Raw genomic sequence first — 16332 nt, forward strand, 5'->3', positions numbered from 1 at the left:
GTATGTCATTATCTTTGGGTATTGCCATATCATGTGGAAAAAATCTCCCACTTCCGCATTGCAGCGATGACACTCTGGAGACTCCCTCCTACCCATCTTATGCAACCACTTGGGGGTATAATAAATTCTATGTAGATAGTTGACCTGAAGCATTTTATCCCTTGCTGAGATCACCGAGGGTAACAATGTGTCTATTATCTCAGACCAGGATTCTTCAGTGAGAGACAGAATATCAGCTTTCCACTGTGCCGCCACCCTCCATTCTAGGAGAAGAGGATGTTAGCAAAGCGAAATAATATTTGTCAATCAGTTTTGAGTGATCCTCATCAGCAATATTTTTTTCAGTTTTTGAAGGGGAGAGAACTACTCCTCCCCCGCCATATTGGGCTCTTACTGCGTGACGCAACTGTACATATCTAAAGAAAAAGGTGTTCGGGATGCCCTATTCTATTTTTAGGTCCAAAAATGACCTAAATACTCCTTCCCTAAACAGCTGATGGGCATATTTAACTCCGTAGGCCACCCAACATACCCCAACTGGTTCCTTAGCTATTTCTTTTAGTTGAGAGTTATACCATAGTGGTGCATTAGAAGATTCCGTTAGGCTGGTGCCCCCCATTTTAGCATTGCAGACATGAAATATTTTGTATGACATTTGGGTATGGGCCATTTCTGTAAAGGACATTGATCAGTGCTTCATACGATTGAACTTGAGCTGCTTGGGTTGCTACTGAAGCTATGTTCATTTGAGGGAAGCCCCACCAGTGCACGTGCGTTAATTGTGCAACAAGATAATAACACTGTAGATTTGGCAATGCCAATCCCCTTGATCTTATAGGTAAGTGAAGTGTCTCTAGTGATACTCTGGGCGGCCTGGGGCCCCATAAAAAGGTAGATATTGTCTTGTTTACCTCAGTAAACCATTTCTTAGGAATATATATTGGAGCATGCCAGAACAGATATAAGAACCTAGGAAGGTATATCTTCTAAGGGGCAGCTTAGCCCATGTTTGCACACTGTCCCTCAACTGTCTCCAAAAAGGAGACAAGTTATTGGACATATAGGAACTCAGTGGGAGCTGAGTATCCCCCAAGTATCTAAATTTAGAAACTATTTTCAGTGGAGCTTCCAGGGAGAGCTTGAAATGGGAATAGTATGGATTTACTCCAATTCACTTTGAATCCAGAATATTTTCCGAAATCCAAGATTCTACCTAGGGCCATGGATAATGATTCCCCTACCTCCTTCTAAATACAAGAGCATGTCATCTGCATATAAAGCATATGCATATAAAGATGTCTTCTCCTCCCCATCATTAACTTTGCACCCTTGATACCTCCATCTGCTCTCAACCGAGCCATCAGTGGCTCTATTGCCAGGGCAAACAGCAGGGCTGACAAAGGGCACCCCTGCCATGTGCCCCTCGTTATGCTGAATGGTTCTGTAATAGTGTTGTCTTGGTTCAGTGTATAGAAGTTTGACCCAGGTTATGAATCTAGGGCCGAAGCCCAGCCGCCCAAGGACCGCCATCAGGTATGGCCATTCGATAAAATCAAATGCTGGTATCGAGTGACACCACCACTCAGGTGTCCGGGGTGGGGCCTTTTGATTGTAGTATAGTGAAGAGGCGCCTCAGATTTATGGCAGGTGACCTCTCAGGCATGAAGCCTGTCTGATCAGGATGGACAATAGAGGCAATTACTTTATTCAAACGTCTGGCCAGGATTTTTGCGTCAACATTAATAAGAGATATTGGTCTATATGACTCACATAAGTCATGGTCTTTGTGCGGCTTTGGGATTAACACTATCAATGCTTCTCTCATAGATTCGGGGAGTATGCCCTTGTTGTAGGCATCCTCATACATTCCTAGAAGTTTAGGCTCTAGGCTATCAGTGTATGTAGCATACCACTCAACTGGGAGTCTGTCTAGACCTGGCGTTTTATTAGGGTTTAGGGATTTTATTGCTGCTACAACCTCTTCTACTGTAAAGGCAAGGTCGAGTTCTTCCACCCCCTCCCTTGAGAGCTCCAGTAAGGGTATAGGGGTCAGATATTCCTCCACCTCCTCCATCCCATATTCCATCCTTGAGGTGTATAGGTCAGCGTAAAATGTTACAAAAGAATTCGCTATATCTGCATGAGATGTGCAGATTGACATATGCTTATTATAGATACGAGGGGTGGAGGTTGGGGCTTGATGTGAATGCTCTAAATATGCTAATAACCTACTATTTTTATCACCAAATTTGAATATTTGCTGTGCTTGGTATAGTAGTTTCTTCCGCGTTCTTTCTATCAGTACCAAATCTAATTGACGTATACTCTCCCACCATATTTTATGCGTGTCCGGGTTCAGGTTTCTAATGTATTCTACTTCAGTTTCTGTGGCTCTTTGTTCGGATTTTTTTACTTTCCATTCCCTGTCTGCTTGGAATTGTTTGACCATGCCTGTAATGGAGCCTCTAAGCGTGGCCTTAAATGCATCCCATGTTACACCCACCGGTGACCCATCTCTATTTTCTATCCAGTAATTATTAATGGATGTTGCCATGGCCCTCTTGAAGCACTCCTCTTTGAGCCACAAGGGGCTCAGTCTCCATACCACATATCCCCGTGGCCTCTCTATATCAAAAGTGAGAAGCATGGGGGAGAGATCCAGAGATGGCCCTTGGCAAATACTGTGCCTCTAACACCCTTGGCAGCAGATCCCTGGAGACAAAATACATGTCTATTCTGGAGAGTATTAAAGGTAGAAGAAAGACATGAGTATTCCTTAGCTTCCCCCTCCAAGCCTCCACCAGATCATATGATTTAATACAGTCCACTAGTGGGGATCCCTCCACCGTAGCCATCCCAAATCTATCCTTGCCTGGCGACAGGACCGTGTCCACATCACCAGCCATTATAATAGGACCCTCTGCTATTTTCAACACCTCCGCCACCATTGCCTCCCACACCTTTATCCTAAATGGGGGTGGTATGTACACTGCTATAAAGGTATAGGTTTGGTTGTTAATAATCAGCACCAGGGCCACATATCTCCCCAAGGGATCTGTTATCACCTTCTTGGTGCAAAGTAGAGATTTTGATATAAGGATGGACACTCCCCTAGCATAGCTAGAGTATGTGGAATGGAATGCCTTGTTTATGAAAGCTCTGTGGAGAGCTACTGTCTTAGAACCTACCAAGTGTGATTCCTGAAGGAATATAATGTGTGGCTTCCTTTTTAAGATATATTTAAAAACTAGGGCTCTTTTGATTTTAGAGTTAAGCCATCTCACATTTTCACATTCCATGAGAGGAGATTAAGGGACTGCATAAGGACAGAAATATATTTTGTTTTCAGTTGGATTTAGTGTGCAGGGAAACCTTGGTAGCAGAGACCCACCCACACAGAAGCGCATAGCTTGACTAGCCAACATTTCCCACTTCCATAGCAGAGATGATAGACATACTATAACCAACGGTATAGTGTTTAAGCATAGACTAGTAGTAGTAATAGGTTTAAGTGTGTAACAGAATCCTATGACATTTAGATAGGCATTACATGTGTAACTCCCTTGTAGCCAGAGCTGGCAGAAAAGAATGCTTGAGAACGAAAAATAAAGGGAAAAAAAGGGGGAAAAAACAGCATAAACATTTGTGGATCCATAACTGAAGATCCTAACTCCCCTTCCCCCCACCCTTCCTGTAGCACTAAACATCCCACAGACTTTAACCCCAAACTTTAACCGTGTGATCTCCCTAAAGGGGGGTATTCTTCCTGTACCAGCCGGCCAGGAAGATTTAGGGGTAGGTATGTATCAGGCCACAAAGCCCACCGGTGACCGCGCCGCTTAAAAAAAGTCATATTGCAGTGTCCCTGTCCGGCTTGAGTTCCAAAGGATCTTTCAGACCGTGAACAGTCAAACATGATGCTTAGTGACAAAAAATGTTAAAGGCATGTATTGTGAGAGGAGAGAGGTAAGTCAGTTATATTTACCCAGGGGCCCTGGGTTCTATCCTATAACATACCCATCCGTGGTAGGAGTGGATGTACTATCCTTGTCCCAGAGATTCCAGCCACCGATTCGCCAATTTGGGAGAGAGAAAGAATTGGGTTTGTCCCTTGTGCACAACCCTTAGCTTTGCAGGATAAATCATACTATATGGCAGGCTCCTTTACCTTAGGCATTGCTTTACACTCTGGAAGGCCGCTCTCAGCTTCTGGGTGGCTGCAGAAAAATCCGGAAAAATGGTAATTCGGCTATTATTGCACATCATCTCAGGTAGGTTGTGGGCTTTTTTCAGTATGGTTTCCTTGTCTCTGAAATACACAAAGTGTGCCAGCATGGGCCTGAGATATCTCCCTGGGGGGAGGGGGGGCAGTCTCTCAGGGGAATCCTGTGAGCCTTCTCTATGGCGAATAGGGGAGAGAAACTTTCATCTCCAAACACTTGCTTGAGCCATGACAGCAGGAACTCCACAGGATTATTCCCCTCTGTACCTTCTGGGAATCCCAGGAAAGGTTGTTCCTCCGGAGTCTGTCCTCATCGTCGCCCATTTTTGCTTCCTGTGAATTGTTGTCCGCCGCCATGTCTCTCACCTGCACAAGGAGCGGGTTAAGATCATCTTCCACAGCACTTATTCATTGTTCAGTCTGTGTAACCCTCTGCTGGACCTTCTTAACATCATCCTTGAGAATAGAAAAGTCCACCCGGATTGTTTCTATTTGTGTGGCCGCATAAGGCCGCATGGCAGCTCTTAATAGTGTCCATAATCTTCAGCAGCATGGGTCCACCTCCTTGTGTCCTGGAGCCCCTCTCCTCTGAATCTGATTGTGGAGAGGGCAGGGGATGTGCCAGCGGGTCACTCGGGTCTGGCCAGTCACCACCCCCCTCGGGCCAGCTGCGATCCGGCGGGGCTGATTTGGTGTGTCTCTCCCTCTCCAGCTGGACGCCATTTTGGGAATCAGCATGGGCATATTTTGCCAGCTTTTCCACAGGCATAGAGTCCATACTCAGGCCGTATTTTACCATTTCTGGGAGCCCGGGTCGTTCCTCTCTCTGTTCCGGTCGGTATGGGCTAAAAAATTCAAGCCTGCAGATCATCAGGATGAGTCAGGATATTGGTGCGGTTGGAGCTCAGGAGAAAAGCGACTTCACATACTGGAAGTTAGGCACTGATTTCTTTGTTGTGCTTTGTGCCTTTGTACATCTTAAGAGCTTTATCATCATTGTGCGTATTTTCTTTTCTTCTGTCATATTAATCAATTAATTTGCCTTTGGCATATTTCAGCATGAGTTCCTGCTTGGGCCTGATTTATAAAGCATTAATAAGAGCAGTATATGTCTCTGGAAGGTTGCTGAGGAGCCCTGGGCGCATAAAGTGTTAGCAGAGTATTGATATAATTCACTGAAAGCTTTGTATACAGCAATACACTTTACTTGGAGAAATAAAAGAACATGTCTTCTTTACATCATGAAGACAGGAAACAGGAACTAACTGAGAGTAGCCCTTCCTTTCATATACAATAGAGTTACATTACACTATAATACTACAGTGCCACCAGTCAGTTTTTATGCAACCATGCCGTTCTTTCAACAATTTCTTGTGTGAACAGCTGAACGAATGGATGTTTGGCCAAGAGAACCTACAGCTGCAGTGTAAAGTAAAACATTTATCAGTGGTGTTACTATCACTGCCCAATGTGACAGCAAAGTTCAGGGCTCCTGGTTGGTAAGGAGCCAGCATGAGCTGACATCTTAATAACCATTGATTCATCCCTACATAGCAAATTCAGCTGTGAACAGGTGAATGTAAAAATGCAGTGTGAATAGTATATAAAAAAGCAATGCATCCCCTCCCAAAATTCTACTAAAGAAAAAAAAAAATTTGAAAAGAAAAGGCATGATTTTCCCCTCAAATTCCATACTAGACCTTTATCTGAGCATTTGGGCCTGGATTTTTTTTTTCTTTCACTGATGTCAATTACAGATCAATTGACACTCCTTTGATCAGTACATGAAAGAACAAGGATAATTATTTTGTAACAATAACATTGTTACAACAGGATTATTAATTATGCCCGCAAACACTGTTAGCAGACATCATTAACACAAGATCTGCTGCAGCCACTACTATGGTACAGAGCAGGACTTGCCCAGTATAGCAGCAGAATGGCTACAATGGCTTAGAAAGCCCTAAGAGTAGAGTACAGGGTTTCTATGTCCTAGACGCATATATAATCTTTTTTAGGGCAGATGCCATATACCCAAAAGTCTTTAAAGAGTAACCCCACTTTTGTTAAGAAAAAAAACAATCCCCCTCTGTACATTGCATGGAGTTTAAAAAACGTTGTTGCAGATTCCTACCTGTTTCTGCTCTGAAGAAAAAATGTTTTTGTACTCAGAGTGAATCAGAATGGTAGTGACTTTCTCATTAATAATCTGCTCGTGCACCTACAGTGTTCTAATGAGGAACGTTGCAAGTCGACATTCCTTTAGAAGTGATCTCACCAAAACTGAAATTTTTGTTGCAGAGGATACCTAAAATCTGACTTCTGAAATCAGTAAGCCAATCACACAAGCAGGAAATTATATTTTTGTGTGTGTGGGGAGGGCTGTGTTCTGTACACCAAATATAAACAGAACACCTCTAGGCTGCAGTATTGCATTGAATTTTACAGAAAATTACAGTGCAAATTGAAGGTCCATGCACACTGGTCTAAAAAAAAAAAAAAAGCTACTACTATAGGAGTTTTGTGTTTTGCCTGTAGAAGCAGCTCAATGTTATCCTATGTATCCATGCACATTAGGACGTTTAGAGGCATATTTTAAACTCAGTGTTTAGAGGGAAATAAAAACCTTCTGGATCGTATTTTTGAGAGGAGCTTTCTTGCAAAAAAAAAGCGTTAAATGCTTCTAAACGCCTGTACAAAAATACTCTATATGAGTCTTTTTTTTTTTTAAGCCCAGTGTACGTGGACCCTGGAAAAAAATTGTAATTTTTCTTAACATTAAACTACAATATGGCTTTATGTAGAAATTGTATATGCTATATTATTTTTTTATTTGCAGTTTTTTTTTCAACAAAAGTGGAGTTATTCTTTAACTATTTAAACATCTCTAAGCCCCTGTACACACGGTCGGAGATTTTGCCAACCAAATCCGTCGGATTTTGCCCGTCGGATTTAGTCCGACGGATTGTGTCCGAAACTGTTGCATACACACGGTCGGGCCAAGTTGGCGAAAAATCCGATCTTTCAGAACGTGATGACGTAATTTCGTTACGATGGGACTACATTCAGGCCAGTAGCCAATAGCTTTGATGTAGGAAATTGATCTGAGCATGCGTGGCACTTGGTCCGATGAAAATGCTCTACACATGATCGGATTAGGTCCGTCCGGCCCAGTTGGTCGAGAAATATTTCCAACATGTTTGAAAATTGGGTCGAACGGAGATTCGGACGGAATCAGTCTGATGCATACCACACGCAGTCGGATTATCTGACAACACGGTCCGATAAGACTCATTCCGACAGATTCTCCGACCGTGTGTACAAGGGCTTAGATTACTATATATTTTTTTTAAGGCTAGGTAATCTTTGTCCTTCATGTTATGGTTCAAACCTTTGTATGCTTAATTTATTAACAACTGCAGTTTATTACTGTATATAGAGCTGTATTACTAAATGTAATATTTAGCTATCAAATGCTCTTAATGTTTTGTTATAATCTTTCTCGTAAGGGCCTATTCACACTGCCTTTGTGTTATGCGTCAATGTGTATAGTGCTAAGGCAGGCTATTGATTCTGAAAGGGCTGACAACGCATGAGAATCGACTAAATAAAGGACAGGCAGCATTTTTTTTTACCATAGTGCAGACCACAACACGTGTGTCAAAGCTGTTTGGCCTTAGTGTGTTGGGATGCCATTGAAAATGAATGGAACAAAAACACGTTAAAGTGGATCTTCAGCCTCAAACACAACTTGCCTCCTCTAGATCCCTCCACCCTCTCCTCTTCATGCAGAGCACACATTTTTTTCTTGTTCACTTTTTTGAGGGGGTGAAACTTTGGACCTGCCCCCCAAATGTACATCATTCATCTAGGCAATAGACTTGCATTATGCCCGCTGTACCTTCTGAGATATGCATGTCTCTTACCCCCGGAGGCATAGTCCTACATTAAGAAAGAAGAAGGAGGCGGGCCTAACACCACATCATTGTGAGGCCTGGCAGCTTAACCCGAAAGAGCCAGTGGGCCTCTCCATGACGTCGCTTAAGAAGATGGCAGCGCTGGACCGAGAAGAGGATTCTGCAGGACCCCACTGGATCTGCTAAGAAAAAAAACTTTACACTGGGTTAAATAAAAAAATGATGCTGGACAGGCTGGAGACCCACTTTAATACCGGTAAAAAGTGTTTTGGACCTAAATGTTTGTGTTGGTTATTCTTAAACAGTAAAAGAGGTAACGATGTTCTACTCAGCAACCTAATACATTTTTGTTTTCATTTTCTAACTTTGGAAACATGCTATGGCTTATTTGGCAGTATCATTGTTTTTGCTTTTTGGGTGTTCTGATTGTTCATATATGTGTAAATTTTTTTTAGAGATCAAAGTATTTATGGCATGCCTGCTTTGCTGTTTTTGGAAAGCCAGATTACTTTCTTATTTCAGAATGCTGAAAAATTCTGTGCCTTGACTTAGCTCACCAATCTCCTGCCCGAGTTTTGAGAATTTCATAGATCCTGCTGATATTACGACAGCACAACGCCCAAGCTTTCCAACTTCTTCTTGAAGACTCTTCTTGGGCAAGTATTGGCTCCAGGAAGTGGCAGTAGGAGGGAGATCAGAGGCCATAAGCGGTGACATGTTTACCCTGTTCTTAAGATGACATAGGGTTTCCAGTGCATTGTTTTTTTGATTAATCTGTCCTTTGAATTTAACTTTGTACTTGTTCATATTTTGGTAATTCTTCCTTACACTTTGCAATCTAAATGTAAGGTCCTTGGATGTCATCTCTTTAGGCCACAACTTGGACCTATATCTGCTTTCCATAAACCTCTCATATCTATTTTTAACAATGGCAAAGGCAGGTGGTACCCAAGAAGTATTCTTCACAGTTGTCAATTTCTCTGTAATATTTGTATGCGGTAAATCTGTAGTCCTCTCAGTTGTAATCCTTGCTGTGTGGACCGTATATTGCCTGGGTGTGAAAACCTGATAACCACTCCATAATTTGATGTCAACATTAGTGGTATCCCAATGTAGATCCAGAAAGAGGAACCAAAAACCACAAAGCAGCAATGAGCAAACAAAACCTGCTTTATAGACGAACCGAGCCATGAGTATAGATCTAGAAACAAAAAAGACACAAAACAATATAAGTAACGTAGAACCCCAATTCCAAAAAAGTTGGTACAGTTTGTAAAATCTATATAAAAACAGAATGCAGCGATTTGCAAATCTCATAAACCCATATTTTATTCACAAAGGAAAATAGAAAAATTATTAAATGCTTAACTCAGGGGTGTCCAAACTTTTTTCAAAGTGGGCCGGATTTGATGAAGTGAACATGCCTGAGGGCCGACCATTTTGCCTGACATTCTTTGAACCATTGAAAATTCGGTCTAAGTGTGTCCATCCGAGCACTAATACACAGCCCAACAAGAATTCTCTTGCCTTTGTCGCACTCGTTCCCAACACACAGACGAATGCTGTGCACTTTAGGGGGCACCGTTAATTCTTAATGGTACCCCACACATTGGAAAATGTAGGGTGCTTTTGGTGCAGTGCAATAAAAAACACACACAGACACATGTGCGCACACGCGCACACACACATACAGACACATGTGCACACACACACACGCACACACACACACGCACACACACACATTTGCACACACACACATACAGACACATGTGCACACACACACATACAGACACATGTGCACACACACACACTTACAGACACATGTGCACACACACATACAGACACATGTGCACACACACACATACAGACACATGTGCACACACACACACACACATACAGACACATGTGCACACACACACATACAGACACATGTGCACACACACACACATACAGACACATGTGTGCACACACACACATACAGACACATGTGCACACACACAAACATACAGACACATGTGCACACACACATACAGACACATGTGCACACACACATACAGACACATGTGCACACACACACATACAGACACATGTGCACACACACACATACAGACACATGTGCACACACACACATACAGACACATGTGCGCACACACATACAGACACATGTGCGTGCACACACACATACAGACACATGTACACACACACACATACAGACACATGTGCACACACACATACAGACACATGTGCGCACACACACACATACAGACACATGTGCACACACACACACATACAGACACATGTGCACACACACATACAGACACATGTGCACACACACATACAGACACATGTGCACACATACAGACACATGTGCACACACACACACAGACACATGTGCGCACACACACACAGACACATGTGCGCACACACTCACAGACACATGTGCACACACACACACACACACATGTGCACACACACAGACACATGTGCACACACACAGACACATGTGCACACACAGACACATGTGCACACACATACAGACACATGTGCGCACACACATACAGACACATGTGCGCACACACACACATACAGACACATGTGCGCACACAAACACATACAGACACATGTGCACACACACACACATACAGACACATGTGCACACACACATACAGACACATGTGCACACACACACATACAGACACATGTGCACACACACACATACAGACACATGTGCACACACACAGACACATGTGCACACACACACATACAGACACATGTGCTCACACACACATACAGACACATGTGCACACACACAGACACATGTGCACACACACACATACAGACACATGTGCACACACACATACAGACACATGTGCGCACACACATACAGACACATGTGCACACACACATACAGACACATGTGCACACACACAGACACATGTGCACACACACAGACACATGTGCACTCACACAGACACATGTGCACACACACATACAGACACATGTGCACATACACACACACACACATACATGCACACAAATACAGACACATGCATACACATACATACATACACACACATGAATAAAGGCCTTTTTAACACGAATCTAGCTTATAGTACAGTACCTTTGCAGCTTCCTCATTCAGCCGGGTACTGCACTGTAGGGGGAAGCAGAGAGCACAGCACACTCCTCTGCACTTTACTTTCACTTTTGAAGCTCACGGAGCTTCTCACTGTGTCGGGGATCGGCTGATCTGACAGCCCTGCTCCCGCAGCACAATAAATTGAGAAAGAGCAGGCGGGCCGTTCAAAACCGGACCGCGGGCCGCAACTGGCCCGCGGGCCGGACTTTGGACATGCCTGGTTTAACTGGTTCCTGACCGCCGGCCGTCCAATGACGGCCAGGCGGCGCACCCATTGTGGCGGGAGGCCGTCATATGACGGCCTCCCGTTTAAACAGGGAATGCGCGCGATCGTGCGCACGCATCCCTGTTTCTTTGGTGGCGGCATGTCACGGAGACACCGCTCGCCATCGAAGGGGGTGAACAGCCATTGGTTATGGCTGTTTACCACGTGATCGGCCGTGATGAAGTCACGACCGATCACAGATGGTCACACCCCGGCTGTGCACGGCGCATGCGCGGAATCGCGAACGATCCTTTCACAGCCGATCACTAAAATGTAAACAAGCCACGGTAACGAGATGTTACCGGGTTGTTCTCCTGCTCACACACCGATCTTGTGTGAGGAGGAGATTGCGGTAACATCTCGTTACCGCCTAGTGTACACCAATCACACTGATTGCCCCTCCCCCCAATAAAGAGGACCTGTCACCACCCCTCATAGTACCTGTCAATCACAGTCCATCAGAGTACCTGTCACAGTCCATCAGAGTATTTGAGTACCTGTCACAGCCAATCAGAGTACCCGAGTACCTGTCCCAGTCCCTCAGAGTACCCGAGTACCTGTCACAGTCCATCAGAGTACCCGAGTACCTGTCCCAGCCCATCAGAGTACCCGAGTACCTGTCCCAGTCCATCAGAGTACCCGAGTACCTGTCCCAGTCCATCACAGTACCCGAGTACCTGTCCCAGCCCATCAGAGTACCTGTCACGGCACATCAGAGTACTCAAGTACCTGTCACGGCACATCAGAGTACCCGAGTACCTGTCACGGCCCATCAGAGTACCCGAGTACCTGCCACGGCCCATCAGAGTACCCGAGTACCTGTCACGGCACATCAGAGTACCCGAGTACCTGTCACGGCACACCAGGGTACTCGAGTACCTGTCACGGCACATCAGGGTACCCGAGTACCTGTCACGGTCCATCAGAGTACCCGAGTACCTGTCACAGTCCATCAGGGTACCCGAGTACCTGTCACAGTCCATCAGGGTACCCGAGTACCTGTCACAGTCCATCAGAAAACCTGAGTACCTGTCACAGTCCCTCATGGTACCCAAGTATCTGTCACGGTCCAACAGTGTACCCAAGTACCTGTCACAGCCCATCAAAGTACCCGAGTACCTGTCACAGCCCATCAAAGTACCCGAGTAGCTGTCACAGCCCATCAGAGTACCCAAGTACCTGTCACAGTTCATCTGAGTACCTGAGTACCTGTCACAGTTCATCTGACTACCTGAGTACCTGTCACAGTTCATCTGAGTACCTGAGCACCTGTCACAGTTCACCTGAGTACCCGAGTACCTGTCACAGTTCATCTCAGTACCGGAGTACCTGTCACAGTCCATATGAGTACCTGTCACTGCCCTTCAGAGTACCCAATACCAGTCACCAAGCCAGCAGAGTACCTGTCACCAGGCCATCAGAGTACCCGAGTACTTGTCACCAGGCCATCAGAGTACCCGAGTACCTGTCACCAGGCCATCAGAGTACCCGAGTACCTGTCACAGTCCATCAGGGTACCCGAGTACCTGTCACAGTCCATCAGGGTACCCGAGTACCTGTCACAGTCCATCAGAGTACCCGTGTACCTGTCACCGGGCCATCAGAGTACCCCGGCTGTGCACGGCGCATGTGCGCAATCGCGAACGATCCTTTCACAGCCGATCACTAAAATGTAAAAAAACCGCGGTAACAAGATGTTACCGGGTTGTTCTCCTCCTCACACACCGATCGTGTGTGAGGAGGAGATTGCGGTAACATCTCGTTACCGCCTAGTGTACACCAATCACACTGATTGCCCCCCCCAATAAAGAGGACCTGTCACCACCCCTCATAGTACCTGTCAATCACAGTCCATCAGAGTACCTGTCACAGTCCATCAGAGTATTTGAGTACCTGTCACAGCCAATCAGAGTACCCGAGTACCTGTCCCAGTCCATCAGAGTACCCGAGTACCTGTCACAGTCCATCAGAGTACCCGAGTACCTGTCCCAGTCCATCAGAGTACCCGAGTACCTGTCCCAGTCCCTCAGAGTAACCGAGTACCTGTCCCAGTCCATCAGAGTACCCGAGTACCTGTCCCAGTCCATCAGAGTACCCGAGTACCTGTCCCAGTCCATCAGAGTACCCGAGTACCTGAGTACCTGTCACGGCACATCAGAGTACTCAAGTACCTGTCACGGCACATCAGAGTACCCGAGTACCTGTCACGGCCCATCAGAGTACCCGAGTACCTGCCACGGCCCATCAGAGTACCCGAGTACCTGTCACGGCACATCAGAGTGCCTGAGTACCTGTCACGGCACATCAGAGTACTCAAGTACCTGTCACGGCACATCAGAGTACCCGAGTACCTGTCACGGCCCATCAGAGTACCCGAGTACCTGCCACGGCCCATCAGAGTACCCGAGTACCTGTCACGGCACATCAGAGTACCCGAGTACCTGTCACGGCACACCAGGGTACCCGAGTACCTGTCACAGTCCATTAGGGTACCCAAGTACCTGTCGCAGTCCATCAGAGTACCCAAGTACCTGTCGCAGTCCATCATGGTACCCAAGTATCTGTCACGGTCCAACAGTGTACCCGAGTACCTGTCACAGCCCATCAAAGTACCCGAGTACCTGTCACAGCCCATCAAAGTACCCGAGTAGCTGTCACAGCCCATCAGAGTACCCGAGTACCTGTCACAGCCCATCTGAGTACCCGAGTACCTGTCACAGTTCATCTGACTACCTGAGTACCTGTCACAGTTCATCTGAGTACCTGAGTACCTGTCACAGTTCACTTGAGTACCCGAGTACCTGTCACAGTTCATCTCAGTACCCGAGTACCTGTCACAGTCCATATGAGTACCTGTCACTGCCCTTCAGAGTACCCAATACCAGTCACCAAGCCAGCAGAGTACCTGTCACCAGGCCATCAGAGTACCCGAGTACCTGTCACCAGGCCATCAGAGTACCCGAGTACCTGTCACCAGGCCATCAGAGTACCCGAGTACCTGTCACCAGGCCATCAGAGTACCCGTGTACCTGTCACCGGGCCATCAGAGTACCCCGGCTGTGCACGGCGCATGCGCGCAATCGCGAACGATCCTTTCACAGCCGATCACTAAAATGTAAACAAACCGCGGTAACAAGATGTTACCGGGTTGTTCTCCTGCTCACACACCGATCGTGTGTGAGGAGGAGATTGCGGTAACATCTCGTTACCGCCTAGTGTACACCAATCACACTGATTGCCCCTCCCCCCAATAAAGAGGACCTGTCACCACCCCTCATAGTACCTGTCAATCACAGTCCATCAGAGTACCTGTCACAGTCCATCAGAGTATTTGAGTACCTGTCACAGCCAATCAGAGTACCCGAGTACCTGTCCCAGTCCCTCAGAGTACCCGAGTACCTGTCACAGTCCATCAGAGTACCCGAGTACCTGTCCCAGCCCATCAGAGTACCCGAGTACCTGTCCCAGTCCATCAGAGTACCCGAGTACCTGTCCCAGTCCATCACAGTACCCGAGTACCTGTCCCAGCCCATCAGAGTACCTGAGTACCTGTCACGGCACATCAGAGTACTCAAGTACCTGTCACGGCACATCAGAGTACCCGAGTACCTGTCACGGCCCATCAGAGTACCCGAGTACCTGCCACGGCCCATCAGAGTACCCAAGTACCTGTCACGGCACATCAGAGTACCCGAGTACCTGTCACGGCACACCAGGGTACTCGAGTACCTGTCACGGCACATCAGGGTACCCGAGTACCTGTCACGGTCCATCAGAGTACCCGAGTACCTGTCACAGTCCATCAGGGTACCCGAGTACCTGTCACAGTCCATCAGGGTACCCGAGTACCTGTCACAGTCCATCAGAAAACCTGAGTACCTGTCACAGTCCCTCATGGTACCCAAGTATCTGTCACGGTCCAACAGTGTACCCAAGTACCTGTCACAGCCCATCAAAGTACCCGAGTACCTGTCACAGCCCATCAAAGTACACGAGTAGCTGTCACAGCCCATCAGAGTACCCAAGTACCTGTCACAGTTCATCTGAGTACCTGAGTACCTGTCACAGTTCATCTGACTACCTGAGTACCTGTCACAGTTCACCTGAGTACCCGAGTACCTGTCACAGTTCATCTCAGTACCGGAGTACCTGTCACAGTCCATATGAGTACCTGTCACTGCCCTTCAGAGTACCCAATACCAGTCACCAAGCCAGCAGAGTACCTGTCACCAGGCCATCAGAGTACCCGAGTACTTGTCACCAGGCCATCAGAGTACCCGAGTACCTGTCACCAGGCCATCAGAGTACCCGAGTACCTGTCACCAGGCCATCAGAGTACCCGTGTACCTGTCACCGGGCCATCAGAGTACCCCGGCTGTGCACGGCGCATGCGCGCAATCGCGAACGATCCTTTCACAGCCGATCACTAAAATGTAAACAAACCGCGGTAACAAGATGTTACCGGGTTGTTCTCCTCCTCACACACCGATCGTGTGTGAGGAGGAAATTGCGGTAACATCTCGTTACCGCCTAGTGTACACCAATCACACTGATTGCCCCCCCCAATAAAGAGGACCTGTCACCACCCCTCATAGTACCTGTCAATCACAGTCCATCAGAGTACCTGTCACAGTCCATCAGAGTATTTGAGTACCTGTCACAGCCAATCAGAGTACCCGAGTACCTGTCCCAGTCCATCAGAGTACCCGAGTACCTGTCACAGTCCATCAGAGTACCCGAGTACCTGTCCCAGTCCATCAGAGTACCCGAGTACCTGTCCCAGTCCCTC

General features: G+C 46.6%; 1 protein-coding gene across 2 annotated transcripts in view; it reads right to left on the minus strand.

Moving 5' to 3' along the window:
• LOC143988638 (beta-galactoside alpha-2,6-sialyltransferase 1-like) overlaps positions 1-16332 on the minus strand; it is an 84963-nt gene that overhangs the window by 41334 nt on the left and 27297 nt on the right. For both annotated transcript variants that reach the window (XM_077488346.1, XM_077488345.1), the window contains exon 2: positions 8697-9340. In XM_077488346.1, coding sequence (XP_077344472.1) covers positions 8697-9330 — 634 coding nt within the window. In that variant the 5' untranslated portion in view covers positions 9331-9340. The remainder of the gene's footprint in view (positions 1-8696; positions 9341-16332) is intronic.

This window comes from Lithobates pipiens, unplaced genomic scaffold (assembly GCF_037356315.1).
Source record: "Lithobates pipiens isolate NorthernLeopardFrog02 unplaced genomic scaffold, aLitPip1_a1.2 Scaffold_18, whole genome shotgun sequence".
In the NCBI taxonomy this organism is placed as follows: domain Eukaryota; kingdom Metazoa; phylum Chordata; class Amphibia; order Anura; family Ranidae; genus Lithobates; species Lithobates pipiens.